The following is a 17,579-nucleotide window of genomic DNA, read 5'->3' as shown; positions in this document are numbered from 1 at the left end:
GCCAGCTATGTTTATGAATGTTGAGACAGCTCTGTACAGGAGCACCAGCTATGTTTATGAATAATGAGACAGCTCTATACAGGAGCGCCAGCTATGTTTATGAATGATGAGACAGTTCTATACAGGAGCGCCAGCTATGTTAATGAATGTTGAGACAGCTCTGTACAGGAGCACCAGCTATGTTTATGAATGATGAGACAGCTCTATACAGGAGCGCCAGCTATGTTTATGAATGTTGAGACAGCTCTGTACAGGAGCACCAGCTATGTTTATGAATGATGAGACAGCTCTATACAGGAGCGCCAGCTATGTTAATGAATGTTGAGACAGCTCTGTACAGGAAAACCAGCTATGTTTATGAATGATGAGACAGCTCTATACAGGAGCGCCAGCTTTGTTTATGAATAATGAGACAGCTCTATACAGGAGCTCCATCTCTGTTTATGAATGATGAGACAGCTCTATACAGGAGCTCCAGCTCTGTTTATGAATGATGAGACAGCTCTGCACAGGAGCTACAACTATGTTTATGAATGATGAGACAGCTCTATACAGGAGCTCCAGATCTGTTTATGAATGATGAGACAGCTCTATACAGGAGCGCCAGCTATGTTTATGAATAATGAGACAGCTCTATACAGGAGCTCCATGTCTGTTTATGAATGATGAGACAGCTCTGTACATGAGCACCAGCTCTGTTTATGAATGATGAGACAGCTCTTTACAGGAGCTCCAGCTATGTTTAAACATGTCTCTCTTGACCTCCACATATGGTGAGACAGTAGTATACATGAGCTCCATGAATGATGAGACAGCTCTATATAGGAGCTCCAGCTCTGTTTATGAATAATGAGACAGCTCTATACAGGAGCTCCATCTCTGTTTATGAATGATGAGACAGCTCTATACAGGAGCTCCAGCTCTGTTTATGAATGATGAGACAGCTCTGTACATGAGCACCAGCTCTGTTTATGAATGATGAGACAGCTCTTTACAGAAGCTCCAGCTATGTTTAAACAGGTCTCTCTTGACCTCCACATATGGTGAGACAGTAGTATACATGAGCTCCATGAATGATGAGACAGCTCTATATAGGAGCTCCAGCTCTGTTTATGAATGATGAGATAGCTCTATACAGGAGCTCCAGCTCTGTTTAAACAGGTCTGTGCTTGAGTTCCACTTCTGGTGAGACAACAGTATACATGAGCTCCTTGAATGATGAGACAGCTCTGTATAGGAGCACAAGCTATGGTTAGTCAGGTCTAATCACGAGGTCCATGTATGGTCAGACGACACTATACATGAACTCCACGAATGATGAGACAGTAGTATGCAGGAGTTCCATGTATGGATATACTGCACTATACAGGAGTCCCTTGAATGGTGAGAGAGCACTACACAGGTGCCCTGTGTATGTGAGAAATCACTAAAAAGGAGCTCCATGTATGGTGAGATTTCACTATACAGAAGCTCCGTGTATGATGTGATATGCTATGATAGATATGGCATTTATAATGTGCCTATACACAAGTGTTTCAAAGCGCAATGAGGCAAGGGAGGGGAAACAGAGGGAAGACAGAGACAACGATCCTACTAGGCCAGGTGACATTGAGATTGTGCAAGTGCAAGGGAGGGGGCAGGGGGAAAAGTGCGCGGAGAGAGGGGAGAGGGCAGTGCAGTGCATAGGATAATAGTAAAATAAATAGAGGCAATAAATAGGAGTGCGGCCAGCTGGTGGCAAGTGCCAGGGTAAGTGTCGACATCAAGTGTCAAGTGCTAGTAGGGGCTTTAGGGATACAGAAAACAATCCCCGAGTGCAAGAGTTGCCAAGGGGGCAGTGCAGGTGTGCAACTGGAAGGGGAGGGGACCTGGACCCGAGATCATGGGGTAGCCAGGTAGCCAGTGCAGTATAATTTTGGCAGCATGGCGAGAAAGCGCTAAAAAGGAGTTCCATCAATGGTGAATCGTCACTACACAGAAGCTCCATGCTTAGTGAATCAGCATTACACAGGAACACCATGTATGTTGAATCGTCACTACACAGGAGCTCATGTATGGTGAATCGGCACTACACAGGAGCTCCATGTATGGTGAATCAGCAGTAGAAAGGAGCTCATGTACGGTGACTAAATCAGCAGTAGACAGGAGCTCCATGTATGGCGAGAAAGCACTATAAATGAGGTACAGATATGGTGAGGGAGGAGCTCCAAGCATGAAGTCTAAACACTTGCATATAGGCGCGTTATAAATGCCATATCATATCATTTACACTGGGGGCCCATGTCTGATGAGACAGCTCTGTGCGGGAGCAGCTGTGTGACTGGTGAGAATGCTGCTTTCCAAATCTCCAAAAGGGTTTCAAAACCGCTCCATACAGCAACTTCATAGTGAGGACAGAAGTCTCTGTACCAGTACATCTATGCAGTAGAAAGACAGGTCTACACAAGAACTACATGTATGGGTAGACAGCCCTATACAGGAGCCCTAGATATGGCGAGACAGCTTCACACAGGAGGTCTCTGTATGATGAGATGTCCCCGTACAGAAGCTCCAAGTATGAAGTGATTGCCCCAACTCAGTAGGGAGAGCCAACATGTGCAGGGGCGGCAGTGTGTAGTGAGACAGCTCAATGGTGTGGCAAGACTGTTCTATGTGGGAGCTCTGCAATGCGTTAGCAGTCCGGGCCATCCAGGGCCGAGCCCTGGCAGTCTCCAAAAAGCGGAGTTGAGCCGGGGCTCAGCCGGGGCCCTCTGACCCTGCCACAGCCATGACCACAACCACGGTCGCAACCTCGACAGAACATTTTCCCGCCGCCATAATGAAGATAGGCAGAAGCAGCTGTGACTGAAAAAAGTGCCAGCGCAATGCTGTGGCTGGAACTTCTGTCAGTCACAGCAGCAGGAAAAGCAAACAGTAACTTCCTCGTGTGACCCCGTCTAAGATCTGCTATCTAACCTTGATTCTAATCTCCCCTCTGTCCTCATCTTACTCAATCTCTCAAACATCCCATCCTGCTCAATCATCTCTGTGATAACCTGGGTATCACTGATCAGGCCCTGGCTTGGCTGACCTCGTACCTCTCTGATCGACCCTCCCAGGTCCAACTTGGGTCCGTCCTTTCCTCATTCTCACTCTCTCTTTGTGGTGTTCCCCAGGGGTCTAACCTCTCTCCCTTGCGGTTCAACCAATACCTGGCACCCATTGCCCACCACATTGCTACTCACTGCGCCAACTTTCAGTGCTATGCGGATGACACTCAGCTTGTTTTCAGGCTCCCCTCTGCCACCTCATCTCCTTCTCTCATCTCTGACTGTCTGTCTGCTATCCAGGAGTGGTGTGCCGCCAACTATCTCTGCCTTAATGCTAGTAAGACAGAGATTCTACTCATCGGCACACCTAAACCCTCCCTTCCTGTCACTGTGGCCGGCCTCCCTTGGCCCTCTTCCTACTCCCACCTCAAACTACCAACTGCACCTCCTCAGAGGTATCTTTCCTTTCCTCTCCTTCCCCCAGAAGCTCACTGTCTCTATAGCTCGGGTTCTCTCTAGACTGGACTACTGCAACATCCTCTTTCTAAATCTGCCTGCTACTACTCTCCGCCCTCTGCAACTTATCCAGAACAGGACGGCAAGGCATGTCCTTGGCCTCAAGCCCAAGTATTTTATCTCTTCAGGATTGAAATCTCTGCATTGGCTCCCAGTGGCTGCAAGGGTTAAGTTCAAGGCCCTATGCATTATCCACACAGTCTTCTGGGTCGTGGGCCCTCAATACCTCCAACTCTCTCTTCGTTAATACCTTCCTACTCAAGCTCTTCGCTCCTCCACCTCCAACTCCCTCAGGGTCAGTCGCTTCTCCAAGCAACAAGGTTGTGGTAGATCTCTTACCTCGGCTGGGGCATCCCTCTGGAATAGTCTCCCTGCCTCTCTGAAACTTGAGGAAAACCATGTCCGGTTCCGGAAGCACCCCAAGACCGTCCTCTTTGCTTCTGCCTTCTCTCTTCCTCTCCCCTGCTAATTTGCTGTCTGATACTGCACTGGTCATCTGGCTATTCTCTGATTTCGGGCCCAGGTCCCTGACCGCCCTGTTGCACACCCGCACTGCCTCCCGGCAACCCTTGCACTTGGGTCTGTATCTGTAAACCTACAGTCCCCCTACCTGCACTTTTGGACACATGCTGCCTGCACTTACCCTTACCCTTGCACCTGCCACCCGCACTTCTTGTTATTGTTTTGATCCCATGTACAGCACTGCCCCCTCCCCTTTCCCCTGGCACTTTTCCCCTCCCCTGCACTTGCGCAATCTCAATGTCACTTGGCCTAGTAAAATCGTTGTCTCTGTCCTCCCTCTTTTGCCCCTTCCTTGCCTCATCGCGCCTTGAAACACTTGTGTATAGGCGCGTTACAAATGCCATATCATAAGAGCTCCTTCAGTGAATGGCGAGACAGCTTCAAAGTAAGGAGAGATCTGCACACACACCGGAGCCTCAGAGACTGTTTGATTACAGTCTGCTTTGCACTTATGTGCGGGTGTATGGTAGACCGTGCTTTTTAAGTGGCTTCGCAATATGTAAAATGGTTAACTTTGAGATCCAGAGTTTGAAGGGACAGTCTCTGCAGGAGGAGCAATGTATGGTGCAGCGTTAGGCGTTGGAGAGACAGCCCTATGGCCGTGTGAAGTGGCAGACTGGCAGATGTACACAAAAGCTCCAGTGTGTGCACAGGAGGAAATGCTTGTTCTATGTACGATCTGGCGCAAGCCAAGCCTTCTCAGTGCAAGAGCGCCCTCTGGCGACACCTGTAACATCCTTCTTGTTTCTCTTTTCAGGTCACATTTAATGAGGAGTCGCTGCCTAAAGGAACGAGCGAGTACATTCTCGGTTACTATAGCAACAACCTTGGCACCTTGGTGGGAGTGACGGAGCCTTTTCAGGTCAGCTTCTATCTACATTCTCTCTGCTTCTGAACACAGCTCACGCTGCTGCAGCCTTTGCCCTTTCTACACATCACCCCCAACACAAATCAGACCTCCCCTGCCCTCCTTACAAAGAAACATAGAAAGGGGCAGTACAGTCTGTACCGAGTGGCAACACGGAAATTAAATAAGACAGTACACAGAGACCGGCAGCATCGCAAACTGTGTCGTCATGACACCTGATCTGAGCCGCACAGACGTATGGCTGCATTTGGGCAGTGGTTGTAGGGTACGCAGAATCAAACGTTACTACTTTGGCCTTCGTGAGGGGGCAGGTTCTCAGGGAGTGCTCAGGGAGGGGATGCTAGCAGTGAGTGATAAAGGGGGCCGTCAAAGGCTGGCCATTTTGTCCTTTTGTTGCAAATCTTCACTGTTCAAAACCGATTATTGTGACAGCAGTTTCTGTGATGGGCAGATATTTCTCAAAGGTGGTCAACAACCATAGACCTATTTTCCCAATTAGTGCTCCTCATCAATAGAATGTATCTTCCCTTTTCACACTGGGCGAGCGTATGTTTTTATGATACTACATGCCAGATCCCCACCCCCCCCCTATTATTTCGATGATTTGCAACTCACTCATAATCAACCATCTCAGTCCTACCAATCTGTCTTGAAACCCAGACCCAGCATGGGAATAGCTGCCATCAAGGTGATGGACGATGCCTTTAAAATGGTATCCAGGCATTGTTTCGAATATATAGTTTCGAATGCCAAAGTTTTAAAAAAAAGCATCGAAAAAAGCTTTTTTTTGTAGGTAAAGGTTTTTTTTTTACTAAAATTGGTGTTAAGGGGTAAGAAAAACAGGGGTTGGGGGATCCCCCATACATTTAAAAAAAAAAACATTAAAAAATACATAATTGTGCGTCATCCTAGTGCCTTAGAAAATACTTTGACACTGCTTGAAATGAATGCAAAGTGGCTCTGTGTCATTTGTGGTGCGTTAAGCTATGCCTGGCATTTCACTCTGGATTCTGGGACTTGTGGTTTGTTCTCCCTATTATAAGAATGGGCCTGCAAGTCCCAAAATGCAAAGCGAAACGTCAGATCTGGCTCAGGTTGTCACACATAGCTGCTAGGATATGCATACATCTCACATAATTGTATATTGTGTTCTCTTTGCACATGAAGGCCACACGCTGTTCTGCATTCCACCTACACACACAGGAACCTGTCAACTCACTCCTTGCTGCTTGTCCTCAATATACTAGAACACTGTCAGACTCCATGCACTTTGCCCCTCACATACTCGTATCTCATATGGATTTCACAATACTACAAAAATGTAGATTACAAAAATAAACACTGCCTGCATAATTAACATATGTCTTTTAAATGTTCTTTTTAAAATGTCCCTTCGAACTTAAATGTCCATGAATGCTCCAATACTCGACTGGCGGCCCGCATCACTACTCATTACCCCTGCCTCCTGCAAGTATTTAGCATGCACTTTGTCCCATATATCTTTCCTGGGTGGGGGATCAAGGGCCTACCCATATCAACAAGCTATCTCCAAACCACACGCCCCTGACATGGGTCGATCCCCCCTCAGATCTCAGTGTTAATTGACAACATTTCTGAAGGTCAATATTTGAACTTTAATATTTTTCTGGTCGATATTTTTCTGCTCAATATTTCACTGTATACTCATCTACAGCATGTACTCTACACTGAAAGCAAATGGAGAACACATACTCTGTGCTTCTCCTTAACTCTGTCCCCACCAGACTTAAATCACACTGGAGATTTCTCACTCTGTTTCCCCTTGCGATAGTTGTGATATAGCGCTACACACCCATAGGTCTCAGAGCACTGAAATAACAGAACACGTTATTATCCCACACAGTGGTACTCAATTTGCCCTCTCGGAAGGATGAAAGTCCGAGTTGACTCTGCCGGGATTCATAGATGTCTGGGGTGAGCACTTAGCTCGCTGTGCTATCTGACCGGCTAATTTTAAATATACCTCTCCTACCTTCTCTATGACTTTAGAGTGCGGGGAGTTTAGAACCTCGTTCCGTGCCGTTTGTGCAGCATTTTCTGCTGCATGCGCCTTGACTGGACCGCTTTACCATCATTTGCTTCATCGGGGCTCTTCGATCGCCTCTGTTTGCACCCAGCTTTGAAACGGGGTCCCCTCTTCAGCCCCCTCACTGTTCCCTATAAGTCAACGCCCCCATCTCTCAATCATTAGGCCTCAAAGGAGGGTCTATCCCGCTGAGCCTTTTACCCCTTGACACACTCCTGCCACAACCCATGCGGGCCCTGTAACACACCGTAACCACCATACCCCTTTTTTTACACACACACCCCCCCCCCCCCACTCTGTCTTCCTCCACTATCCCCACTTCTTGCGGAGTTCATTCCTGTGAAGTAGGTCCAGCGCAGTAACAACCTGCACTGTCACTGTTTCCCAGGGAAGATGTGAAATGCATAACTTGTACACACATGTGAATAGAGGGTACGACATCTATCCTTTGGGGGAGGCAGAACCCCTTCAAAGTGTTTTGGTTTCGAAGTGGATTTGTATCCCTCAGTTCAGTGGGGCAAAGGGAGTCCGTCCTATTGCCCCATTTACTCTGGCTCCTTCCCCAATTCCTCATGTACTAATCCCCTGCTTCCCTGTTTTTTTGTGCAGCTATTATGTTTATTTTTCAAACCAAGGGAGTTTTGCTCGATTTCGTTTTTTCCATTACACACTTGATGCACTCCATACTCAGAGACAGGTTCCTTGTTCCGTCCTCCCCGTCACATCAGACACAGAACAGTGCACAGTCCTTCTCCTCTATGGTGGTCTGACCACCTGAACCCCTGAGTCAGAAAAGTAGCCCCCTTTTTATACATTTCAGGTGGACTTGCTAACAAAGAGCATTGAATTCCCCATGTCTGTGGCCTGCCTCACAGGCCCCTTATCAGAGTAAGAAGTGCATCTCTCAGCCTGGCACAGTCACGCGCCTTGCTTCTCGCCTGTGCATCCTTGCTTCAACTCCGAACATCCACATCTCTTGCTTTATCGCTCCATACTTCACCCCACATCAACTTGCTGGCACTGCCCAGTTCCAAGCAAATAATCATGGGTCCTACTACTTCTTAATGCCACCTTTTCCCTTGATTGCTCTTGTGTGCCAACAAATATGGATTCTTACTTGAATGTATTAGAAATGGACATAAGCAGGTGCATTTGCTTATGTTTGTTTATAACGTATTAAGTGATAACTCATGAGGTTTAAGGATTTGTCTGCCACCACATTATAAACCCCACACATGATACCAAACTGTGTCCTTGCCCTAACCGAATCCCACATAATATCCCATGCTATGTGATCTCTTCACCTGAACCCCATTGGACAAAACACCCTCTGGTCACTTGCCGTTCACTGGAGGTACAACACACTTGGGCCTCATTACAAGTTTGCTGGTCCATAAATAAGGGTGCCAGCAGCCTTTGCAGACCGGCAGACTACAACTGTGCCTGCCACGCGCAACTGCCCCGGTTGGCACGGTTGTCATGGAAGCACCGGCACCATTACTAACGTTGCTGGTGCTTCTGAGTTCCCTTTCCAGTGGGGTCCCATGAGACTATGCGGGAATGGGGACCAACATTTTCCGGCGCCTGACATCCCGCCCCACCGGGACTTGCACTGGGATATCAGGCACCAGAAAGGGAGTTACAGTCCGTCCGCAACCCGCCCGTAGCACCGACAGGTTACCGTCAGACTTGTAATGAGGTCCACTGTCCTCTCTAGACCCAGAGGAGAGTCCACATTCTGTCCTCCTGGTACACGTAAACTCCAAAAGTGCCCATCCTTTTTGTATACATGAAATCCACAGGATGTATTGCACTGTAATCTATACACCACCACCACACTGAGGAAACCCAGCGCTAAGTGATTCCCTGGAAGTGAATAACTCCAGGACTGAAGTCCTTTGTCCACTCTGCACCTGAATCCCCACAGGACAAAGGGCCTCATGACGAGAATAGCCCTACCGCCAAACCCCTCGGCGCTAATAGCGCCGGATCACGGGTTTGGCGGAACGGGTATTGCCCATTCCCCACTGAGCCCATTTGGGAATTCCCCATTCCCCTTTGGGCTCAATGGGGAATTTTTGCGCTCTTACCACTGGTGGATTTCCCGCCGGCTTTAAGAGGGCGAAATTTCGGCAGATTTCCCCCCAGCTGAGAGCTGGGGGGAAATCTGCCAAACCCGTGATTTAAGGGTTACCACCAAACTCGTGATGAGGCCCAAAGTGTGTTCTGTGCCCTGACATGAACCCCATAAGGGATACCAAGCTCTGTTCTATTCACCTGAATTCCGCAGATGATACCACGCTCTGTGGTATGTATGGGCATGACCTCCATAGGAAAAACCACACTCTGTTCGCTGTATTTGTATTTATTAGTCTTATATAGCGCTTTATACCAAAGCGCTGTACATTTACAACAGGGTACATTTAACATAACAAAAAAATCTGCACCTACAAATCCCCTTATTGGATATCCTGCTCTGCGAGCTCACTACATAATCCTTCCCAGATGTAATACCGCACCTGAACCACAAAGGAGATTCCATGATTTTTCCTCTTTTTACAACAGAATCTCACGTGAGATATCACACTCTGTCCTTTACCTTCTTTTGATTGCTGCAGGACATCCCACACTTTCTCTTCTACACACCTGAATCTCAGAAGATTTACCACCGTCTGAAGTCCATCCAAAAAGAATGCCACAAGAGATACCATACCTTTTGCTATGCACACATGGATTTTACAGGAGATTCCACAAACTACAAATGTGGTGGGCGGCTTGCGTAATCCTAGAGATATGAAACTACAAGAAATGCTAGCCTTTCAATCTCTAACCATTAACCGCAGAGGAGATACCACAATCTTTCATGCAAAGTAAATACCACACTCTGCTCTGACCCCACACATATCAGAACTCCAAAAGATAAAGGGCCTCATTTCGAGTTGGATGGTTGTGAGGAATTCGACCATCCGCACAGTGGGTGTGCGCTCGCCTGGGCTTAGTTGAAATTTTAAATGAAATTGAATGATGGTAGATCAACCTCTGGAAAATATGTGGGGCTAATATGCACACATTTTCCTATGTTCACCTCACGACATATGCATAGACCTGTGTGTTCTGGGTGGACACAGCCTACAGGCGGAGTCCTCCCAGTCATATTTAGTTGGGGTATGACCGGAGGAGTACACGATGCATCTCCAAAAGGTGGAGGGCCAAACAGTCCCCTCGCCATGGCCAGCCTAATTAACTAAGAACGGCTGCATGGATCTGCCCCATCATTTTGTTGGGCCCTATAGCTGGTGGCAGCAATTGGCATACTACTTAGAAAGTAATTCAAACAGGCCCACATGGGGCCTGGATACAGAGGCTAACAAAGGAGACAGGAAAACCCAGCAACCTTTCATATGCAACAGCGTCAGCCTAATGCTAGCCCTGAGTATCGATTGACAGTGAAATGCCAGGTCTGGGACTGCAGTCGCTCACGCCATCCGAGACGCCTCGACCAGTGCTTCAGACCTGCCAACCAGCCCTGAGACAACTATTTCTGACCCTGAGCCACCATATAGGCCAGCATGCAGTCTGTTCAGCCTCGCTCGCCAAACTGGTTGCCGCCTGATGCCCGCAGCTGTCTCCCATCTTGAACTCTGTTGCAGAAGCTGCAAAGTGCCCTGAAACCGACTCGACACTCTTGAGCGCCAAGAACATCTACAACCACAAGATACATTGTGGTTCTGTCCCCTTGATCCTTCTCTGAAGCACCCTAGAGACATTTTACAACCCATTGCTCCCTTTGTGCTGAAACCAAGTATCCTTGAACTGTTGCAATTATTTGCTAATCCGACTACCCTCCTGTCAGTATCCAGAGTGCATCCCTTTTCCTCTTTGAAACTGTCTGTCCCCTGCATTCACATACAGGGCGGGTTGTATTTTGTAGTGTGCTAGAACTGTCTTTTGTTATAATAATAAAGTAAATATGTGTATACAACCTTGACTACACAGTCCCTTTTATCATTCAGTAGTAATTGTATTTTTGCTGTGTTGCAACTAACCAATGATCCACGACCTTTCGGAGATAAGACTGCCGTTCTGTCCACGTTACCAAAATTGGACAAGGAGGTTTACAATTTGCTTGTGTCTCCAATCCATTTGGATCCCTTCTGGTGTACTAGAGGTGTGGGGCTGATCAATGGTTTAGAAACCGTTATTCATCCCTGGACCACTGGTGCCCCGGAAGTGGATTCATCACACCGGTACATGGTAGTAACATTTACCGGCACTTTAACTGGACTGGTTAACTACAACTGTGCCAGTAGGGGTTAAGGATTTACCTCAAACTAAGAGCTGGATGTACATTTGACCCGTACCTGCAAAAAACTGCCTTTATTACCTGCACGGCCGCTAATTGCGGCAAAATCCCCCCCATGGAGTCATTTGGGGACTGGGACTACCCAGACTGAAGAAAAAAGCAGCCCAGACAGCGGCCCAGGAGGTGAAAAGAAGTGAGTCTGCTCAGCCTCAGAGGGTGGAGTGGTGAAGACAATTCCTGGGTGAAGAGGGGGATGCAGGAAGTCCTGGGCCGCTCAGTCAGGCCGCTCGGCTGAAGAAAAGTCCTGGGATGCCACACTGCAGAAGCCCAGGTGAAACCCAGTGACCCGCCCCCTGCATCTTTATGATGCAATGCAGAGGGGGACAGGCCTAGAAGGCCTACGGCGCATGGCGTTGACAATGTCTGATTGGCCATGGGGTCACCGCCTGAAGCTAAGATGGCACGCAGGGTGCGCAGTCGTGATGCTGGTGGCCTCCATGCTGACAGGGCTGCCTCAAGATATTTAAACAAGCCACGGGTGCGGCAGTGTGCACGGGTGTGCCCCCACCCAGAAGACTAACCAAGGCCACGGGTGCAGCAGTGAGAGTGAGTGCCCATCTTGCTTGCGTGCCGACCCTGAAGATGGAAGAAGGCAGCGGGAGCAGCGGTGTGTGTCGATGGGCAGTGAGAGTGGGTGACCCCATGTGGTGGACGGAGTCACTCAGACGAGAAAACAGGAGTGGACCTGGCCCCACATCACACAGGGACCTAGGCTCCAGTCAGTCCATGTAGCTATAGAAGAGGACAGCACTAGAGCCAACAAAGACAAGCATGACATGTACAGTGAAGGGGGTGACTGGGTGCAGCAGTCATCCCATTGTGACATAAAGTAATATATGTGTTTTATATGTAGTATGTCATTGTTTGTCTTTATTTATATATTAATGTGTATATTTAAGTAATACATGTTAAGTCGTGTAAATGTTAAGTAGGGGATAACTGAGTGGAGAATACAATAGAGGGAATGTTAAGTAGGACTGTTTTGTAGGAGTAGAACTATAACAACATAGGAATATAAGACAGGGGGTAGAGGGGAGGTATCCTAACGTGAGGTAGCAGGTGGATGTGGCAGCCTGCCTGAGGCTGCCTATGGAGAGGTAACCTGCCATCCTCTGGTTCTCACTCCACGAGGGCGGTACCTGAAGTTGGGGAGGGGGTCTGTTGCATCAGACCCACCTAATGGGTCCCCGAGACCACTCCAAGGAAGCGTGGGCTGTAGCAGATCCTCATTTAGTTGGTACTCTCATAAGGGGAACTGTATAAAGTGGATAAGTAACAGTTAAAAAAGTGAATATGTGTTTTTATAAGTAAAGAGGGGTCTCCATGGGGATCCCTAATATATCCACTCTGGTGTCTGTGTCAATCAGTAATGTAAGAACTCTGGGTGGAGCCCATCTCCTGTTAACAGCAATTTTATTTTGAGGGTCAGTGCCCCTCCCTATTCAGCTGGCCTCAGGGTGGGGCTGGTGGTTCCCATGGGACTGCCCCTGGACCAGACTCGGAAAACAGGTACTATACTTGTGTCAGATTATTGACAGTGAAAAGAGGATTCACTGCATGCATGTATTGATCCTTGGGATTGAGTGCATCAGGGCACCTTTATAAGGATCAATGAATGCATGATCTGAACGTACCACCCCTAGTAAGATCATTTGTATTCTCTTCCTTATGTCTTCCCCTCCCAGGCGTGGTTGCGCTTTGAAGCACTTGCGTATAAGCGCATACTAAATAAACAATCAATCAATGCATGTATTGATCCTTGGTAATGGATGATAGGGCATCTTGCTAAGGATCAATGAATGCATTTATTGATCCTTGGAATTGAGTGCTTCAGGGCACCTCCCCTAAATGGTTCTATGTCATTTCATCAACAGTCGTTATTTCGATTGGATTTTTAATAAATATTTTTAATGAAAAAACTAATCGAAATTGATATTTTATTTTATTTGTGGGGGATTCCCCCAAGCCTCCAAACCCCCTTTGTTTTTTCAATATTGCCAACCCCCTACCCTTATAAACACTTTCCCACCTCCCTCCCCCTACATATTTTGATGAGTTTTTTCAATAAAAAATGTTCATAAAAACAACCCATCGAAATAACTACTGTCGATGCAAGGAAGTTTTACCCCCCAAATATCATTGCATGCATATATTGATCCTTGGGATTGAGTGCTTCAGGACACCTTCATAAGGATCAATTAATGCATGTATTGGTCCTTTGGATTGAGAGCTTCAGGACACCTACATAAGGATCAATCAATGCATGTATTGGTCCTTGGGATTTAGTGCTTCAGGACACCTTTATAAGGATCAATGAATGCATGTATTGATCCTTGGGAATGTATGCTTTAGGGCATCTTGCTATGATCACTGCATGCATATATTGATGACTGGGATTGAGTGCTTTAGGGCATCTTGCTATGATCACTGCATGCATATATTGATGACTGGGATTGAGTGCTTTAGGGCATCTTGCTATGATCACTGCATGCATATATTGATGAATGGGATTGAGTGCTTTAGGGCATCTTGCTATGATCACTGCATGCATATATTGATGATTGGGAATGAGTGCTTTAGGGCATCTTGCTATGATCACTGCATGCATATATTGATGATTGGGATTGAGTGCTTTAGGGCATCTTGCTATGATCACTGCATGCATATATTGATGATTGGGATTGAGTGCTTTAGGGCATCTTGCTATGATCACTGCATGCATATATTGATGATTGGGATTGAGTGCTTTAGGGCATCTTGCTATGATCACTGCATGCATATGTTGATAATTGGGATTGAGTGCTTTAGGGCATCTTGATATGATCACTGCATGCATATATTGATGACTGGGATTGAGTGCTTTAGGGCATCTTGCTATGATCACTGCATGCATATATTGATGATTGGGATTGAGTGCTTTAGGGCATCTTGCTATGATCACATATATTGATGATTGGGATTGAGTGCTTTAAGGCACATTCCCCAATGATCCTTGCATGCTTGGAGTTTATCCTTATTTTCTTTCTGCCAAATACAAATAATGCTCAGCAGAGAGAAAACAATGTAAAATGCGCTTATTGTCATTGCCTGCTCCTGGGAACATCTAGCCCAGCCCACACCCCTGCTCCCCAAGAAAACCATTTGTGATACACAAAATGGCCTCACAAATGTTTTTTTTTCAGGGGATCTTAGATGGAATATCGCACAATCATGACAGTTCAAACGTTCAATGATTTATGTGATAATGACCGGTGTGGTGGGCTGGAACTGCAGGTAACAGACCCCAATCTGAGTTAACACACATAAATGTAGCCAATTACATGAACTGGTGCTGGTTGTGCCTTTACGTGTAGGTGCTGCCTGCTGCCATCCACGTCATTAGCCTAAGGTTGCTAGGGTTATTTCTTATTTCATAAATTCAGTACTAAAGATGATGGCGGGACGGTTTTGAATAAATCATAACCCCTGACATTGATTGATCTGGGCAACCCTCCTGACCATTGGTTTTCAGCCTGCTAGCCCATTACAGAAGGGGAACGATGGTATGAAAATCAGGCTTGGTCGCACTCCAAGGGGGGAGGCAGTGCATCCTGAAGCGCTCACACATCCCTTCTGCACAAGACCACAAGAAACACCAGACATGTTTTAGCCTTTTGGACGTCATCAGTGAGGTGTAGTTTGGGTGTCTTGGCACAGCTGGTTTGAAACAAAGATCTGGGCATACCTGCTCTATACGGGGTGACTATTCCAACACTGGAGACGAGTGGCTGGAAGATTTAGAATGAACCAAAAACACTGCTATTGCTCTTGGACACCCTATAAAACCATATTTCTCAGCCTGTCATAACATTACAGAAAGGGAACGGCCATGCGCAAATCAGGTTTGGTCCTACCCCAGAGGGGGCAGCACATACTGTACTGCTAGGTCACATCCATGAGTGGGCTGTATCCGTCAGTAACAGCCCCCAATCGAAGTGAACACGTGCATGTGAAGCGGGGGACAATAACTAAGGCGGGTGACCCGTTTCTGGTAGGCGCAGTCTGACGCCTCCCCCGTTCACAAATGCTATAGTGATTTCTAAAGAAATACACAAAAATGGCTACCATGGAAACCAGCAATGGGGTTGCTAAAAATAGATCCTTTATATTTTAATGGTGTCTGAAAAGCGAAGGTAGAGGAGTGGACAGAGAGCGACTGCAGTGATAATGCGACCACCAATGTCTGTTTTTGTTGCAAAAAAAACAGCCAGCTGGAAGTGAATGGAAAGGGAGTGGCTGGAGATGACTCGCAGAAAGCTCAAAACATAAATAATATAACAGCTGACCTGTATTGCTAACCTTCTGATTGCTATAGACTCCACCTGGGGCGCTAATGTCCTGTATGAAGACCCTATGGGAACACACACCTTCAGAGAGCGATGGAAGCTGATAAAAACTGATATAATTCTGACTTTTATTTAAACTGCTTCCGCCAATGGGTATGACCTCTCTGCCCCTGAATTGGTTCTATGTGAGGACATCGGCCCTCATTAGGACCCTGGCGTTAAGGGGTTAACGGCGCCGTAAAAGGTGTCGGCGCCGTTAAACCCTTAACGCCTGATTACAAGGTCCCTTTGCGGCACCCGACCTTAACGGCTGGTTTGGACCAGCCGTTAAAGTAGGGACCCGCAAAGGGACTTTCGAGGTAATTACGGTACCGCAATTTGCGGTACCGTAATTATCGCCTTCCCCAGTCCCATTGAGCCCTATGGGGCAAAAATCGGAATGGGGAAGGGCCAATGGTAAATGGGGAATTACCGCCCCGCCAACCGTGGAATGGGGCGATGTTTCCCCATTTACCATTGGCGGACTCGTTACAATACCGGCAGCAACCATGATGCTAATAGTTCTATTCCCCCTCCTTTTACTTTTTTTGCAATGGAGGGCGGCCCTCATGATCCCACTTCTCCCTCTTCCTGTTCACTTTCAGGTGTATGGCAGCTATTGGAATTGCCGGCCTTCTCCTGCAACCACCATTGATGCCTGTCCATGCACCCAACGCACAGTTTAGCATCATAAATGATTATTAATTACTGTAATGCTATGCCCTGACTGGCCTGCAGTTTGTTGGCAAAATAGACCGAGTGGAATGGAAGGGCAACTGAGGATAGAAAGTATTCTCCCAGTCATGTGTTCGAGGTTTGAGGATACCTTCCTAAACCTACCTATCTAAATATGCGTTTCTTAAGCTTTCCTTGGCTCACCTACTGGTAGCAGTGGCCGAGCATTCACATCAATTTTTACGAGGGAGAGTGGGGTGGACAAGAATATAGAGCAACAAAGTATCACTTTGAATAAATGAATGGCCACATTTTTTAAAAGTACTTTCGATCTCATTATAGGTAGTAAGAGGGTTGGGCCAGGTTAACGATAAATGACTTGATTTTAGAAAGTCTCTAGTAGTGTGTGTTACTCACTATCCACCAGGTTACTGTTCTCAGTGTGGCCAGATCAGGTTACTTCATGTCCGCGCATACTCATTCGTGCTACTCTGCTAAGCCTATGAGCTTGCGTTTCACTGTTAACAGGAGGTAGTGTTTGCTGGCGCTGTGGTGCGAGGCAGTCCTTTCCGGTTTTCCGGAGCCTCAGCCTTGGCAATGAATTCAGTGCAAGTGGTCCCAACAGTGATGAACACAGATGTGGATGCACACACCAGAGTGTGGACACCACAGAAGTGATACAAGGTAGTACACACATTTCATGTTGCAGGAACGGTGTTGGCACTGGTTGTTGTGTCCTCGCTGGCTGAACCCTAGATTAAGCAGTGTATCCGCAGGCCAAAGACCCTGTCACTTAGTGTCTGTCTAGCAATGTGCTCTTACCTCTTTGTAGTCAGAGTAAGTGCAGTGACCGTGTCAAGCAAGCCTGTGGGTTGGCGCGCAGTTTAATGCTTATAACCTAGCTGAATCTTAGTGTTTTTGTCTTGGGCAGCAGCAACAGGTATCAATATCCACTGGTTGCTGTAGCTCTCGGCATACATTGCTTCCTCCTCTTCATGGCATAGCCCAGCCAGGAACGGGCAACAAGGATATCCTGGCAGGAGGGGGTCCACGGGAGCTGGAAACTTGGCTGGTTCCACTGGAACAAGGGAAAGAGCACTAAGTCTTGGTCTCCCTCTGGTCTATAGAAATCCGGGTCCATAAACACCACACAGGCCATTGCCATCAGAAGTGCAGG

The 17,579-nt window shown here is 47.2% G+C and overlaps 1 protein-coding gene across 1 annotated transcript in view; it reads left to right on the top strand.

Annotated features, from left to right (window-relative positions):
• The window catches only part of INPP5J (inositol polyphosphate-5-phosphatase J), a 225,956-nt gene that overhangs the window by 183,261 nt on the left and 25,116 nt on the right, over positions 1 to 17,579 (top strand). Inside the window, exon 12 of the mRNA XM_069619342.1 lies at positions 4,825 to 4,929. Within this exon, the coding sequence (XP_069475443.1) occupies positions 4,825 to 4,929 (105 nt within the window). The remainder of the gene's footprint in view (positions 1 to 4,824; positions 4,930 to 17,579) is intronic.

Source organism: Ambystoma mexicanum, chromosome 10, assembly GCF_040938575.1.
Source record: "Ambystoma mexicanum isolate Mex_15411 chromosome 10, UKY_AmexF1_1, whole genome shotgun sequence".
NCBI lineage: Eukaryota > Metazoa > Chordata > Amphibia > Caudata > Ambystomatidae > Ambystoma > Ambystoma mexicanum.
Note: the sequence above shows the minus strand (reverse complement) of the source record. Positions and strands in the feature narration are given on the sequence as shown.